This window comes from Sinohyriopsis cumingii, chromosome 9 (assembly GCF_028554795.1).
Source record: "Sinohyriopsis cumingii isolate HCF-2022 chromosome 9, ASM2855479v2, whole genome shotgun sequence".
Taxonomy (NCBI): Eukaryota; Metazoa; Mollusca; class Bivalvia; order Unionida; family Unionidae; genus Sinohyriopsis; species Sinohyriopsis cumingii.
The window spans coordinates 25228468-25244556 of record NC_142969.1 but is presented as its reverse complement, the minus strand read 5'-3'; the positions used below and the strand labels follow the sequence as shown (position 1 = coordinate 25244556).

The following is a 16089-nucleotide window of genomic DNA, read 5'->3' as shown; positions in this document are numbered from 1 at the left end:
AATCTGATGTATTTCATGAATAATCTGCATAGATGAATCCAGTCCGAAATCAAAACCTTTTGTCGAATCGAAACAAAATACCAAAATATATTCATTCCAGATCAAATGGAAAAGTTGTTGCAATGCTCATTCATTCACAATATGACTGCAAATTTCAATTTTAACTAGAAAAGCCATTTTCTTTCAAAAGTTATGTTGAGCGCGCGACTAAGTTCAAATTTATCTGGGCGGAGTTATATGCGCATTAATAATGATGTCGTTGTGTAATGACAAATCTGCGCTTGTGTATTTAGTTTGGAATACAGCATTCATTCATTTACATTGTTTCTTGTAGTGTATTTTGTTTATATAATTAAACCTTAGGTAGGATTAAAAAAAATTTGCATATAATGAAAAGGTTACTGCATTTGTATGGGAAAATATGAACTCATTTTGTCGGAAGGATATACTGCACTCCCAAGGTCGTGAAGTATTCCATCCCAAAACTCATTCATATTTTCTGATACAAATGCAGTAACCTATAAACACCATATTGCTGTGTGCAGGGGAGGACTAGTGTTCCGCAGAACACTAATTAAATTGCAAGGGTATCTATTTCAGATAAACTGACTGGTACTAGAGATGTTTAACTCGTACAGCCATAAGACCAACTGAGTTTATGGAATGGTTTTGCATCTGTTATGTGTGTCATCCATTTTCTGTTGTGTTTGTCAACCATCATCTGCATTTGTCATTATCCATCATCTGTTGTTTGTCATCCTTCATCTGCAGTGTGTGTGTCAGCCATCATCATTATTTTGATGATCTTGCTGACCTCATTACCACTCTGGAGACCATATGTGTGATATGATTTTGATAAAATCTGGAATATATGCTATGATTAACATATCAGTCAGATTTGATAAAATCCACACGTAATAATGAGATAACTTGCATCTAATTGGCTAAGCTTCTTATCCCTCTGGATTGATGGTCTGATTTTGATAAAACTTGGAATGGGGGCTTATATGTGTGTGTGTGTGATTTGGATTTTTAACATAGCTTTAACAGTTTTTCAGTCATATTGCTACGATGTCTGCCATGTGGCAGTTTATAGTGATGTCTAGCACTAGGGCATCATGCCACAGATATGTAGCATGATGTCCCACCTAGTCACATTATCCTGACACCAGGCCAACAAGTCCTAACACTAACCTCATAATGCTGAGCACCAAGCAAGGCAGGTGTTTGTACCATTTTTATAAGTCTTTGGTATGACTCGGCAGGGGATCGAACCCACAACTTTTGCATTCAAGGCAGATGCTCTAATCGCTAGGTCATTGGAGCGGTTGGGGCTTATATCATCAAGGTCATGGACAAGTTCAGTATTGAATTCGATAAACACATGTTAATGGGGTCATCTTGCATCAGATTGGCTCATCGAACATGGAAAACATGCTTATATCATCAACATCATGAAAAATTTCAGTAATGAGAGAAATACATGTAAAATAATTTATTGGCTGAACTTCTTATCGTCTTGGAAATCATATTGTTTAATCTGATTTTGATCAAACTTGAAATATGTAGTTTTAGGATCAAATTCTTGGATAATGTTAAAAATTGTTTCATATTATAGTCAAATTCACATGGGTCATGTAAGTACATTTATTGATACAAATTTAAAAACTAATTTTAGTTTTAAAATTTAATCTTGATGTAGTTAAAACAAAGTTTATTCAGTTGTATTCTGCGCATTAATTGTCATACAAAATTTCCAGACAAAATTATCAATCGCTATGGACTTTCACAATGGTAGTTTGGGCATTAGATGGGGTCAAGAAAGTTGATATTAGATATAGTGCAGGGAGACTCAAAGTACAATCGCATGAACAAGAAGCTGTGTGCATTTTCATTCATCTCCAGTTTGGATGTTCAGCTATGAATGGGATAGAGGAGTAACATACAATAAGTTTTATTCTTAACTTGTACATATAACATTTCTTAAAACTAAATAATTTAGCATGATGTAAAATTTAACTAAAATAAATCGGAATTGACAGCCATGTTTCTACTGTCATTTACGTGTATGAAGGCACATATTTTTATAGGAAAAATATGTATTATGTACGAATTGAAATAAATGACATACTCTGCAGAAGATATATACATAGTTACATAATTGCCTCCAATTTATCAGACTTGTGTGGCATTTGTTTCCTGCCAGTTTTTTCCCAGGTTTAAAAAAAAAAATTGACAACATCGTCATGTCTCTGTTTATGTTTGTAGTCTATTTTCTTCCTAACTGCAGGCATGTTCCCTCTTACATCATAACGTGCAACAAAAACTGGTTTAAACAGGATCACCCCGCTTGCTTGACTGTGCCTAAAAATGTTGAAGTACATTATCGTCGAATTTACCATTTTGAGGAATTTATACAACAATCTTCAATGGAATTTTGATAGACAAGGTGAATAAATGCCATTTCTCCAAAATTACACCTATAGCTGCAAAAAGTGACTCAGAGCACATACCTGAGCTATTTGAGTTGTACTATCATGAGGTAATTTTGCATCTGACTGGGTGACCAAGTTACCACTCAGGAGGCCATATTTCTGATCAGGACTGGTATTAATGCCAGGCCTTACATGGTCAAACTCTTGGACAAGTTCAGAAATGAATGAGATGCAGTCATCTTGCATCTGACCTTGGATTATTTTGATACTGAGCAACAGGCTTTGCATGCTAATTATACCTTTATGTTTGAAAGAATTTTATCAGGATATAGTTTATATTAGGGTATTATACTGCATAGGGTAATTGGATGAAATGGTCAGCTGTTGACTCGTATAAGCCATGTGAGTAATAAAGGGCACAACTGAGCCTCTTGTTTAATGCCTCTCATGTGCATTTGGAAAATGTCGAGCTGTATACTTGTCCATCCATCTGTCCATAACACTTTGGTTTATTAGATTGTGAGTTTTGGTCAGTCTCAAGTACTATTAGCTGTAGAATAATACAGCTTTATGTGTGAATGACTTTTTTATGAGCACAACTCTCTTCCCATAAAAGTAGGTCAGTGTGAGTTAAATTTTACAAATTCCCTGACTTTGGTTAAGCTCAGCATTGAGTCAGTCTGGCAAGCAAACTATATCCCCAAAATTAAACATGGTAACTACCAACAGTTCAAGTTCATGACAACAAATGTTCCAATTCTGACAATTATTGTTATCAGTGAGTTTTCTGAGGACAAAATAGTTATGGAGTTTTATGAAGATGAAATAGTTGTTATGGAGTTTTATGAAGATGAAATAGTTGTTATGGAGCTTTATGAAGATGAAATAGTTGTTATGGAGTTTTGTGAAGATGAAATAGTTGTTATGGAGTTTTATGAAAATGAAATAGTTGTTATGGAGTTTTATGAAGATGAAATAGTTGCTATAGAGTTTAATGAAGATGAAATAGTTGTTATGGAGTTTTATGAAGATGAAATAGTTGTTATGGAGTTTTATGAAGATGAAATAGTTGTTATAGAGTTTAATGAAGATGAAATAGTTGTTATGGAGTTTTATGAAGATGAAATAGTTGTTATGGAGTTTTATGAAGATGAAATAGTTGTTATGGGGTTTAATGAAGATGAAATAGTTGTTATAGAGTTTAATGAAGATGAAATAGTTATTATGGAGTTTTATGAAGATGAAATAGTTGTTAAGGGGTTTTATGAAGATTAAATAGTTGTTACAGAGTTTTATGAAGATGAAATAGTTGTTTTGGAGTTTTATGAAGATGAAATAGTGGACAAAATGGTTGTTATCATTGAGTTATATGAGGACAAAATGGTTGTTATCATTGAGTTATATGAGGACAAAATGATTGTTTCCATTGAGTTATATGAGGACAAAATGGTTGTTATCATTGAGTTATATGAGGACAAAATGGTTGTTACCATTGAGTTATATGAGGACAAAATGGTTGTTACCATTGAGTTATATGAGGACAAAATGGTTGTTATCATTGAGTTATATGAGGACAAAATGGTTGTTATCATTGAGTTATATGAGGACAAAATGATTGTTTCCATTGAGTTATATGAGGACAAAATGGTTATCATTGAGTTATATGAGGACAAAATGGTTGTTACCATTGAGTTATATGGGGACAAAATTGTTGTTACCGTTGAGTTATATGAGGACAAAATGGTTGTTATCATTGAGTTATATGAGGACAAAATGATTGTTTCCATTGAGTTATATGAGGACAAAATGGTTGTTATCATTGAGTTATATGAGGACAAAATGGTTGTTACCATTGAGTTATATGAGGACAAAATGGTTGTTATCATTGAGTTATATGAGGACAAAATGATTGTTTCCATTGAGTTATATGAGGACAAAATGGTTGTTATCATTGAGTTATATGAGGACAAAATGGTTGTTACCATTGAGTTATATGAGGACAAAATGGTTGTTACCACTGAGTTATATGAGGACAAAATGGTTGTTATCATTGAGTTATATGAGGACAAAATGGTTGTTACCATTGAGTTATATGAGGACAAAATGGTTGTTACCATTGAGTTATATGAGGACAAAATGGTTGTTACCATTGAGTTATATGAGGACAAAATGGTTGTTACCATTGAGTTATATGAGGACAAAATGCTTGAAAATGATCTTATTATCATTGCACTGAAAACCAGATTTATTTGCTGATATTAATTCAGGAATTTAAAATGAGGTTGATCAGTAACATTTAAGTGCTATACATAGAAGCCATCAATAACAACATTTTATTAATATATTATATGTACATGTTACCATAACCATCTTGTTATTAATATATATAATATTTTTGTATTACTAATATATGTGATTGATCTCTTTTCTTTTTTTTTAAATTTAAGTAAAAAAAAAATTTTTCAAGCAAGTTTCTTTTTTTAAGTTTGGTTTACTTAAAGATGTTTTAGTGTACTTTTTGTGAAAGAATATGTCTTAATTCCATGTCTCTGAATTGTGAAAGAATGTCTTAATTCCATGTCTGTGAATGTTTTTTTTGTGAAAGAATATCTTAATTCCATGTAATAGAATGTCCTTTTGTGAAAGAATATGTCTTAATTCCATGTCTCCAAATATCCTTTTTGCAAATCACTCTTATTGACCTCTTGCTGATAATTCATGTTACTTGGAACATTTCTTGTGAATTACAAACTCGTTACCAAATCATTTTTGTTTAAGCTGGCTCATCATGCCAGTTTGACTATCTGGCTATGTACGAGGGGAATGACACATCTCAGCGCTTCCTGGCAAAAGTCTGTGGCAGAACTGCCCCACAACCACTTAGTGCCATCGGTAGCATGTTCATTCAGTTTGTTACAGACCGTTCCCTGACCTATCGTGGTTTCAGAGCCACCTATAGAACTTCAGGTAAGACTTTGAATTTGTCATGGATTAGATAATATTAGATTTAAGATACAGTAATATGTGGATTTTGTGTGACTTAAACTATTTTGGCTTGATGAAATGTTAACAAATTCTGTAAATTTGTTATCTTGCAATTTAATAATGCTCATTGGCAAAACATGTTTGTAAAAATATCTTGAACACTGATAAAATTATCGTGAATGACGCTCTGTAGTAGTATTGAAGAGACATTGGGAGATACACATCACTGAGCTATACTCACTATTAACGACAATTCTTTTTCAGTATAAATAGCTATATATACTCATAAGTTGCATCCAACTGCTAACTGCACAGACCCAGATCTGCCATCGCATAATACAGATCTGGCTAGGTCTGTGCAGTTTGTTAGGAGCAATCAGTGAAGCAATCAACATCGACCCTTATCTGCTGCCACATTCAGCACTGGCAGATCAGTGTCTGTGTTTTTTGCAGCTGGGCTTGAACTATATGCAAGTAGAGTAAACCTTGATTTGTGCATATATTGCAATCCTGAGAAACCTCACATTTAGAATTTGTGTAATTTGAATTCATTGTTCAGTGGGGAGTCGAATCATAATCCCTGTCAAGTAAATAAAAAATGGTGGATCCTGCTTGTTGGTTGTTTGCATATGTGTGATGATGTCTTGGGTGTATTTTTCTATTTGGGTGTTAATATTAATTCATGTAAACGTGAGCCAAAGGTGAGTCAGATGTGCATAAATTGGGAGTTCACTGTATATTTAGTACATTTTGTTATCAAAATTTTGACTAGTAAAATGACCTGTTTATTAATTAACTGGATTTAATGTTTAAGTTTAGTCAGGCAATGGAACTTCATGATTATATATTTAATGTTTTAATGCCAGAACACAGTATCATCTCCTATTTTTACTCTGCATATGTTTATATACATATAGATCATATTTAACTACTCTTTAGAGTAGAGAGATGTGAAATATGTTGAATGATTCCAATCTTTTTTAAACATGGCAACCAAAAGATTGAAAATGTTCATCAAGATTAAAAAATTCTATTTGAAATGAACATGAATGTAAGATTCATTTCAGAAATCTTATTGACATTAATACAAATGTAGATGTTTATTCAGAAATTGTATTTGAAATAAAAAACAAATGTAGGATTCATTTTAGAAATCAAATTGAAATTAACACAAATGCAAAAGTTTATTCAGAAATCATATTTGAAATTGTCACAACTGATTCTATTCAGAAATCCTATTTAAAATGAAGCTAAATAGAAAATTCTATTTAACATATGGTGAAACAAATAAATCATTTTAACCCTCGTAGTGCGGAAGCCATATAATTGTGGATGACGTCACCTGGATGTGTATGCAGGAACCATATATTTATGGTCAAACGTCACCTAGCTTTTTGTGCAGATACCAAATTTTTATGGCACAGGACAGTGACGTCTACTGATGTCCAACCTAGGCCAATCATTAATTGTGTGATAATCTTAGCAGGGAGATAGCATATGTAAAAGTCTCACAGATCACGACTGTGCATCATTGTAAAAGAACATCAGTGAAACAAATATTCAAACAGACTTATTTGCCCAGGAAAGTCTGTTGTCATCCTTGGACATTGATGTAAGCAATATGGTAGCTGTTAAGCAGTCTCACAGCTGTCTCATGTATGTTATAGTCCGAATTACAACAAACTTTGTTAGGGCTTTGTGTGGAAGTGTAGCGGTATAAATATCAATAAGCATAGTTTTCCAAATTGAGAATTAATTTTCTGCAGGAATGCACCACGTATTTATATGAAAGTGCTCTCACATTATCACATGTTGATACACAAGTGTTATGACAACTCCATCCCAGTCAGTCAGAACTTCAAGTTCCACTAAATAAGCTTAAACTAGTAGCCAGATTTGTTTATCAACTAGTCTGTCATGTACAGATCCTTTTCTTATATTGGGGGATACATTGTTTCATTAAGAGTGAGAACTGTACAAGCTTGAAAGGGACCAACCATTCATTTTTCGGAGTGTCATTATTGATGCCAAGATATTCCTTTCCTTGCCTATCCAATTTTAAAAAGAATGTTGTTTAATCTCTTTTTAAAAAAAAGAAAAGCACAATACTCTTCTTGTCCTATAAAGTTCATTTTGCTTTGCTCCTCGTTCTTTCTCCCTCTCCCTCTCTCTCTCTATCGCTCTCTCTCTCTCTTTTAACAATCAGTTTGAAAAGATAATGGAAGAGAGAGAGAGATCGAGATCCACTTCTTAATTACCCACTCTTATGACAGCAGTGTGAAATGTATATGACTTGGGAATCTAATAATCATGACAGCAGTGTGAAATGTATATGACTTGGGAATCTAATAATCATGACAGCAGTGTGAAATGTATGTGACTTGGGAATCTAATAATCATGACCTTCATTCAATTGCTGAACTTTTGACCTGGTGGAAACTGTTTTCTTTATCCTCCTCAGTTTTGGTTGTTTAGTTTTTCGAGAGCTAGCTTTAGAGGTAGTTCAGTGAACATATAAAGCTTTTTTTTTCTTTAAATGTTTGACAACAGAGAAGTTATGTTAAGATTGTTGCTGAGAAATCTATTTTATTTCAAATATTTTTGGTAGATTGCAATTAATAATTATCATTGGAAACCTCACAACACTTGCTTTGTAATTTATAATCAGTGAGAAATAATTTTGTTAATATTTGGTAATAATGATTTTTAGGCCTCTCAAAATCTACAGCTCTATCCAAAAAATACCTGACAACCAATGTCACTATCATGATAAGTCATGTGTACTGGTCATTAGACCTCCCATCCTGTCTTGTAAAGTCACATCTCAGTGTTCATATTGTTGTTTATTTCTGCCTCACTTGGCAGTAAAGATCAAAGAGCTCACTTGGCTTTGTAACACACTGACATTTTTCAGTACCATATATAACCGAAAAATAGTACATTAATATTGCTCTACCTGATGATATTACATTAAATTCATTCAGATATAAACAATAGAATGATACAGAATTAAAGATGTCTGTTTGGTAGGCCATTGATAGTTATGATCTTGACAATTACGTCCGGTTGTAATCATCAAAGAGAAGAACTCGACAGGTGTATGAAGCCCAGAACTCTATCTTAACACTGTTTCACCCGTTTCCTGTAAATGTCAGTTTTTATAGACAATGATATAATATTAATCTTAGTGTTACATGTACTTTAGTCAACGCTTCTTTCAATAACGGAAACCTGACATTGGGAGATATGTATCAACGATAGAAATAATCTGATTACTTACCTTACATCACAATATGAATTAATTATTGGTGCTTGATTTGGAAATAGAGTGGCTGCTTATTACATTTTTGTACTAATATGCTGACCACTGGTCACATTAGAGGGGTGGCCATTCTTGAGGGGTACTTTTGAACACAAACTCATAGGTGCCAAGGGATTCTTGCCATAAGAATCAGGTGGCTGCTGGTCAGGGGGACATTCAAGAGGGGGACTAATGTATTATAATATACTAAAATGTAGAGACATGTTTGAGAGCAAAGTTTTAATTATCTAGCATAGGCCTACAAGTAATGAACTGAGGATATGTGATATGTAGATAACAATTAACTGTCCATGTACACATTCAGAATAACTTTATTTGATGGAAAAGTATACATTATATTTGATATTTTGTCAATAATTACTTTTCCACCCTTTTTCTCTATTTGGATGCTTTGGTAACCATGAACACACATCAGTTTCACTGACATTTTTAGTGTTAGCAATATGCATGCATATATGCATCGCTTTATACAATTTCACAGCAATCTGATAATAAATAATAGTTCTGAGGCTTTGATATGGATTTGGACCAAAAACAATTCATCATATGCAGAATCGACAGTTAGAAACAAATCAGCACTGGTTTTCTAGGTCAAGCAAAACAACACAGCACTACCAGGGTTAATATTGCTTTTGTTTTGCAAGAAATTCAATCAAGCCCTGCTAATCTGCATGTACTGCACAGTCTGATGTAATTATACCATGGTAATTGTCTGTTGTGGGATTTTTAAGGCATCATAGGAAATTATAACCTGGATAATCTCTCTTACAGATTGTGGTGGGAACTTCACTGCTCCATATGGTATTATTAAGACCCCCACCCACCCTGTGAACTACCATAATGATGCAAATTGCACATGGCTGCTCACTGTACAACCCAACAGAGTTGTTGATCTGAAGTAAGTTCCAATATTCTTGATGATTCAGATATTACAAATGAATTTTTAATTGATACTTTAATTCAGAAATTACAAATGAATTTGTAATTAATACTTTAATTAACTCATTTTGTTATTTATTTATCTTTTTTTTCCAGTGTCACATATTTCTAGTATCTCTGTCTGTATATCTGAAATATTACTAGTGGGAGTTGGGGCCCCGAGTGGCCGAGTGGTCTAAAGCGTTCTCCATTACGGATCACTGCCATCTCACCTCTGTCTGTGTTGGTTCGAGTCTAGGATTTGGCCAATGTGGGTATGTGAGAAAGCTTTCCAGTAGCTTCTCGTGTGTCGGTGGTTCTTCTCGGGGTTTTCCCGGGTTCTTCCTCCACCATTAATACTGGCTGCCATGCATAGTCTATCGTGTGCTGAAAAATGGCATTAAACCCCACAACAACAACAAATAATGGGAGTTATATCTATCTGGTATTAGTAGTGGAAGTAGTAGCAGCAGCAGTATTAGATGTAGGGTGTTTCAGTAGTAGTAGAAATATTATCAGGCCAGTCACAGTAGGGAGGGTGGTTGTATGACTTGCCCTAATTATAATTTTTGGTGTCCACCACTGCCAACTGTATTATGTAATGTGATGTGATGTGATTTTGATTTTTAACGTAGCTTTAACAATTTTTCAGTCATATCGCTACGATGTCTGCAATGTGGCAGTTTATAGTGATGTCTAGCACTGGGGCATCATGCCGCAGACATGTAGCATGATGTCCCACCCAGTCACATTATCCTGACACCAGGCCAACCAGTCCTAACACTAACCTCTTAATGCTGAACGCCAAGCGAGGCAGCTGTTAGTACCATTTTTGTAAGTCTTTGGTATGACTCGGCCGGGGATCAAACCCACGACCTCCTGCATCCGAGGCGGACACTCTAACCACTAGGCCACCAGAGCGGTATATTATATAATGAACCACCATATAGCTAGAATATCATTTTAATACAGTCTTTGGGGTCCACCACTGCCGACTGTATTATGCAATGAACCACCATATACAGTGTGATCCTGCTATAGCGCACTCTGTTATAAAATGAATTTGGAGATAATATGGTCGTGATGTGGCTCCCGAAATTTCATATACACATATTTTTCTTGTGCACAAAAAAAAATCTTTCTTAAAAAGTACCAAAAAAAACCATAAAAAGTTTATCATCATTATGGGGAAGAGATCGCATATAAATAATACAAGATGATCATGGCTTGGCTCCTGAAATTACGAAAAATAACGCATAAAAAATTTATTCTGGGATCGCATAGGTCTTCACCAATGTTGCAAACTTGGATTGTTTTTCCTTATTGGCTGCGAAACATACCATGTGGCGATTTTTTATTATTGGCGACATTATTGGCTGTTTAAACTTTTATATATAATCATTGGTTTGGAGTGCAGAAATTCAGAGGCCCCATTAAAGGAAGCCACAAATTGGATATAAAATGCACTCAAATTTATCTATTGTTACGTTAAAAAATTCTTTGACCGTATTGACAAACCATCTAAACAGTGCATTGTTATATCATAATCTGATTATCCTGACATTTAGCATCAGTACTTTATGTTGTGAAATATCTGCTTTTTTGTTGTTGAAATTTCTGGTAACAGAGATCAACCGGACGAGTTATTGTATCGTAATCTATCTCTCATCGGATTTTTGACCGCTGTCTAGTAATTAATATATTTACAAAGACTGACATTTGTGTGTGGATGGTAAGTAAAATTCCTCTTCTTTTCACTCAGAATTAAATCCTTCAGAACACTCACATTTTCTGTAATAATCCCTGTCATCAGAACACCTGCATCTCTACAGTCCATTGACCCTTTGTTAATTTTCAGACGCATGCGTGGAAGGCAGCATCACGCTGCTACCATAGATGTTTTTAAATTTTTTTAAAAAAAATCTTACTTATTGGTTTATTCAATAGGCATGGAGGGACAGTAACTAGAGTAGTCCAGACGATGGCCTATTCCTTTTTAAAAATGTACCCAGATACAGTAGTTTGCTGAAATTTCAAAGGAAACAGATTACCTTTGAAGCACCGATTGTTATGAAGACGTACTCAGCAAATGGAAGACATACCAGTCTCAATCATGCAGTATGGTTATTTGATGTTGCCGCCACAATAAGAAATGGGCATTTGTTTGGTTCTCCAAAGTTGTCCATTAGCGGTGACTTCAATAGCACATGCACCCTTCATCAAAGAAAGCCTACTACAATCTTTCAATAACAACAAAGAACTTTTTTTCATAGGAAGTCTGTACCAAACTTAAATAAAAGTGATGAAATCTGATAGATTTTTGCATTTTCCAACATGACTGGAACACGTTAACTGTACTGTGAAAGTTTCTTTTTTCTTGGGAAAAAGTGTATGCTTCCTAATGCTACCAACGGTGGTTAAAACACGAACTAACTTTTACCGACTTGCAACGTACTGAAAAGTAAATGTGTTTCGTCATTTGTTACATAATTGTGCTATATTTTTCCAATGAATTCAGACCAATATGACCTGTTACAAAATTATTGAATATTTTAAAGCTGGGTGTTTGCATGTTTTCGATGGAAGTACTTGTATTAAGGATTCAGTGTATATGATGAGGTTCGCGGGTGAGTACACGGAGTTGATACTCTTTTCATGCTATACATTAGATATTTATAAATAAAATGGATTCACATATATGTGCCAATTCGTGGTTCTCTAAATAAAGTAAACTATCTTATATGTCTTCTCTGTTTTCACTGCAGGTGTATTTCTCATTTAATATGCATCAATTTAAGATGGTAACTGTGCCGATGAAGCACGTATTTTACTGCCCGCATTTATTACCTACACCCCCTCCCAATTTTTAGGGGTACATTTTCTTCAGCTAACTGACCTGGTTGCTTATAGCATGTTTAGGTCTATAACACAGTTGGGTTTTGTGGTTCCCAGCTACCGTGTTATAGCGGGGTCACACTGTAGCTAGAATATCATTATAATCCAGTCATTAGGGTCGACTACTACTGACTACAATGTGAAATTAACCACCATATAACTAAAAAATTTATAATTCAGTCACTGGGGTTGACTACTGCTGGCTGTATTATGAAATAAACCACCATATAGCTACAACATCATTATAATTCAGTCATTGGGGTCCACCACTGCCGGCTGTATTATGAAATGAACCACATAGACCCAGATCTGTCACCACATAACAAACAATACAGACCATGATCTGCCATCACATATCAGCAGAACAAACTACATAGACGCAGATCTGCCATCACCTAGTTTTATTACTTCCCCTACTATACTTTAGGCAATTGCATCATTTTCTTCAGTTAATGGACTTGGTTGGTTATAACATGGTTCAGTCTATAGCTCGGTCAGGTTCTATGGACCCCATCCACCATGTTTTAGCAGGGTCACACTGTATAATCATACTGTTAGTACTAATCTTGTCAGGGCCCTGAGTTGCCGAGTGGTCTAAAGCGCTCTCTGTTACAGATTACTGCCATCTCACCTCTGTCTGCACCGGTTCGGTTCTCAGATTCAGCAAATATGGGTATGAGAGAAAGCTTGCCAGTAGCTTCTCGTGGGTCGGTGGTTCTTTCCAGGGGTTTCCCCTGGTTCTTCCTCCACCATTAATACTGGCCGCCATGTATAGCCTATCGTGTGCTGAAAAATGGCATTAAAGCCCACGACAAAAAACAACAACTAATCTTGTCTAGCCATGATACAGCATGATTCACTAATAATGAGACAACTATCGGTGATTTCTCTGCCTAGTATGTACATATTTAAATCATTGCAACTTCACTATCTTTCATCTAATTTTAGTTTTAAATAAATTAAAAATATTAATTGAAATTTTGTCTCCAACTTGTGGCTTATATTCAAAGAACAAAAATTTGAAATGAAAATTATTTAAGTTTTTATATTGCCATGGAGGCATAGGTATCACATATTAGACTTTGTTTTTGTAATTTATGGCAAGAAGATTTTGCATTTAGCTCAGGTGCTCTCATGCTGTTGTATGTGTAGCCATGAAACATGAGTGTATTCAACTTCAGGGTTTCTAACACACAAAAATAAGTCACATGACCGACTTTTCAGGTTCCTGTTGCCTTATTTGGAATAGGCACTGGCAGATCATTCTATGGACAAATTGTTCAAAATTCGTATTTCTTTTTCAGATTCTTGGAATTCAACCTTGAAACACATTCCACCTGTAACTATGATTATGTGGATATTAGGGATGGCTCGGACCTAAATGCAAGGCTGATTGGCCGTTACTGTGGTAACATTGTGCCAGGATTTATTCGCTCCACTGGTAACTCAATGATTATCAACTTCATTTCTGACAGTTCAGTTACATCAGGTGGTTTCCAAGCAGCATACAGGCAGACTTACGGTAAATGCCAGTTTAATCTAGGACTCTCATAATCCTCCTACATTTATCACAAGGTACCATATTTACGCATATTAAAGGTCAACCCATTGGCAGACACTGTTCTGCTTTATACATGCAGCGACCTGAATAAATGCATCCCTTCTTCCATCCATTTTTAATGTCAGCAAGAGCTTAATGTTGACTTAGGTATATACGGTTAAGAAATTCAATCATGGAAGCAAATTTATATCATTCAGCTGTCAGATTTTACAAATAAGATATCCACATTTCAACAAACTCAAAATAAAACTTGACCATGCAGATGACTTGCCACTTGACCATTGCAGTACATGTATATTTTGACATCAGCACATGATGTGTTTAGTACTATAAAGTACAAAGTGCACTTGGAGAGAACATGATACTTTAGCAGTTGAGGTCTTCAATAAATGCAACCTCCTCACTTATTTTCATGTGTTGGATGTATCTACATGGCAGTTTGGGTCTTCAATAAATGCAACCTCCTCACTTATTTTCATGTGTTGGGTGTATCTATATGGCAGTTGGGTTCTTCAGTTAATATCCTTAATTATTTTCATGTGTTGTATGTGTCTATATGGCAGTTGGGTTCTTCAGCAAATGCTGTCTCCACACTTATTTTCATGTTTATTTGGCGTAATACAATAATGTAGACCCAGATTTTCTGTTATATTATGATCAGGCAGATGAAAATCAACTGTTTGCTTGGTATCTTAAGTGGACAAATTTTCACATGAGACTTTATGATTATTTTTGAGTTTTAATATTATGAGGTCATTTGAGTTTTAATATTATGAGGTCATTTGAGTTTTAATATTATGAGGTCATTTGAGTTTTAAGATTATGAGGTCATTTGAGTTTTAATATTATGATGTCATTTGAGTTTTAAGATTATGAGGTCATTTGAGTTTTAATATTATGAGGTCATCTGAGTTTTAATATTATGATGTCATTTGAGTTTTAACATTATGAGGTCATTTGAGTTTTAATATTATGATGTCATTTGAGTTTTAATATTATGAGGTCATTTGAGTTTTAATATTATGAGGTTATTTGAGTTTTAAGATTATGAGGTCATTTGAGTTTTAATATTATGAGGTCATCTGAGTTTTAATATTATGAGGTCATTTGAGTTTTAATATTATGAGGTTATTTGAGTTTTAATATTATGAGGTCATTTGAGTTTTAATATTATGAGGTCATTTGAGTTTTAATATTATGAGGTCATCTGAGTTTTAATATTATGAGGTCATCTGAGTTTTAATATTATGATGTCATTTGAATTTTAATATTATGAGGTCATTTGAGTTTTAAGATTATGAGGTCATTTGAGTTTTAATATTATGAGGTTATTTGAGTTTTAAGATTATGAGGTCATTTGAGTTTTAATATTATGATGTCATCTGAGTTTTAATATTATGAGGTCATTTGAGTTTTAATATTATGAGGTTATTTGAGTTTTAAGATTATGAGGTCATTTGAGTTTTAATATTATGAGGTTATCTGAGTTTTAATATTATGAGGTCATTTGAGTTTTAACATGAGGTCATTTGAGTTTTAATATTCTGATGTCATTTGAGTTTTAATATTATGATGTCATTTGAGTTTTAAGATTGTGAGGTCATCTGAGTTTTAATATTATGTCATTTGAATTTTAATATTATGAGGTCATTTGAGTTTTAATATTATGAGGTCATTTGAGTTTGAGTTTTAATATTCTGATGTCATTTGAGTTTTAATATTATGATGTCATTTGAGTTTTAATATTATGTCATTTGAGTTTTAATATTATGATGTCATTTGAGTTTTAATATTATGAGGTCATTTGAGTTTTAATATTATGAGGTCATCTGAGTTTTAATATTATGAGGTCATTTGAGTTTTAATATTATGTCATTTGAGTTTTAATATTATGTCATTTGAGTTTTAATATTATGTCATTTGAGTTTTAATATTATGAGGTCATTTGAGTTTTAATATTATGAGGTCATTTG

General features: G+C 34.0%; 1 protein-coding gene across 1 annotated transcript in view; it reads left to right on the top strand.

The window, feature by feature from the left end:
• The window catches only part of LOC149791415 (cubilin-like), a 203259-nt gene that overhangs the window by 162426 nt on the left and 24744 nt on the right, over nt 1-16089 (top strand). The window contains exons 56-58 of the mRNA XM_089969953.1: nt 5214-5402; nt 9514-9640; nt 13860-14077. Of these exons, the coding sequence (XP_089826079.1) occupies nt 5214-5402; nt 9514-9640; nt 13860-14077 (534 nt within the window). The remainder of the gene's footprint in view (nt 1-5213; nt 5403-9513; nt 9641-13859; nt 14078-16089) is intronic.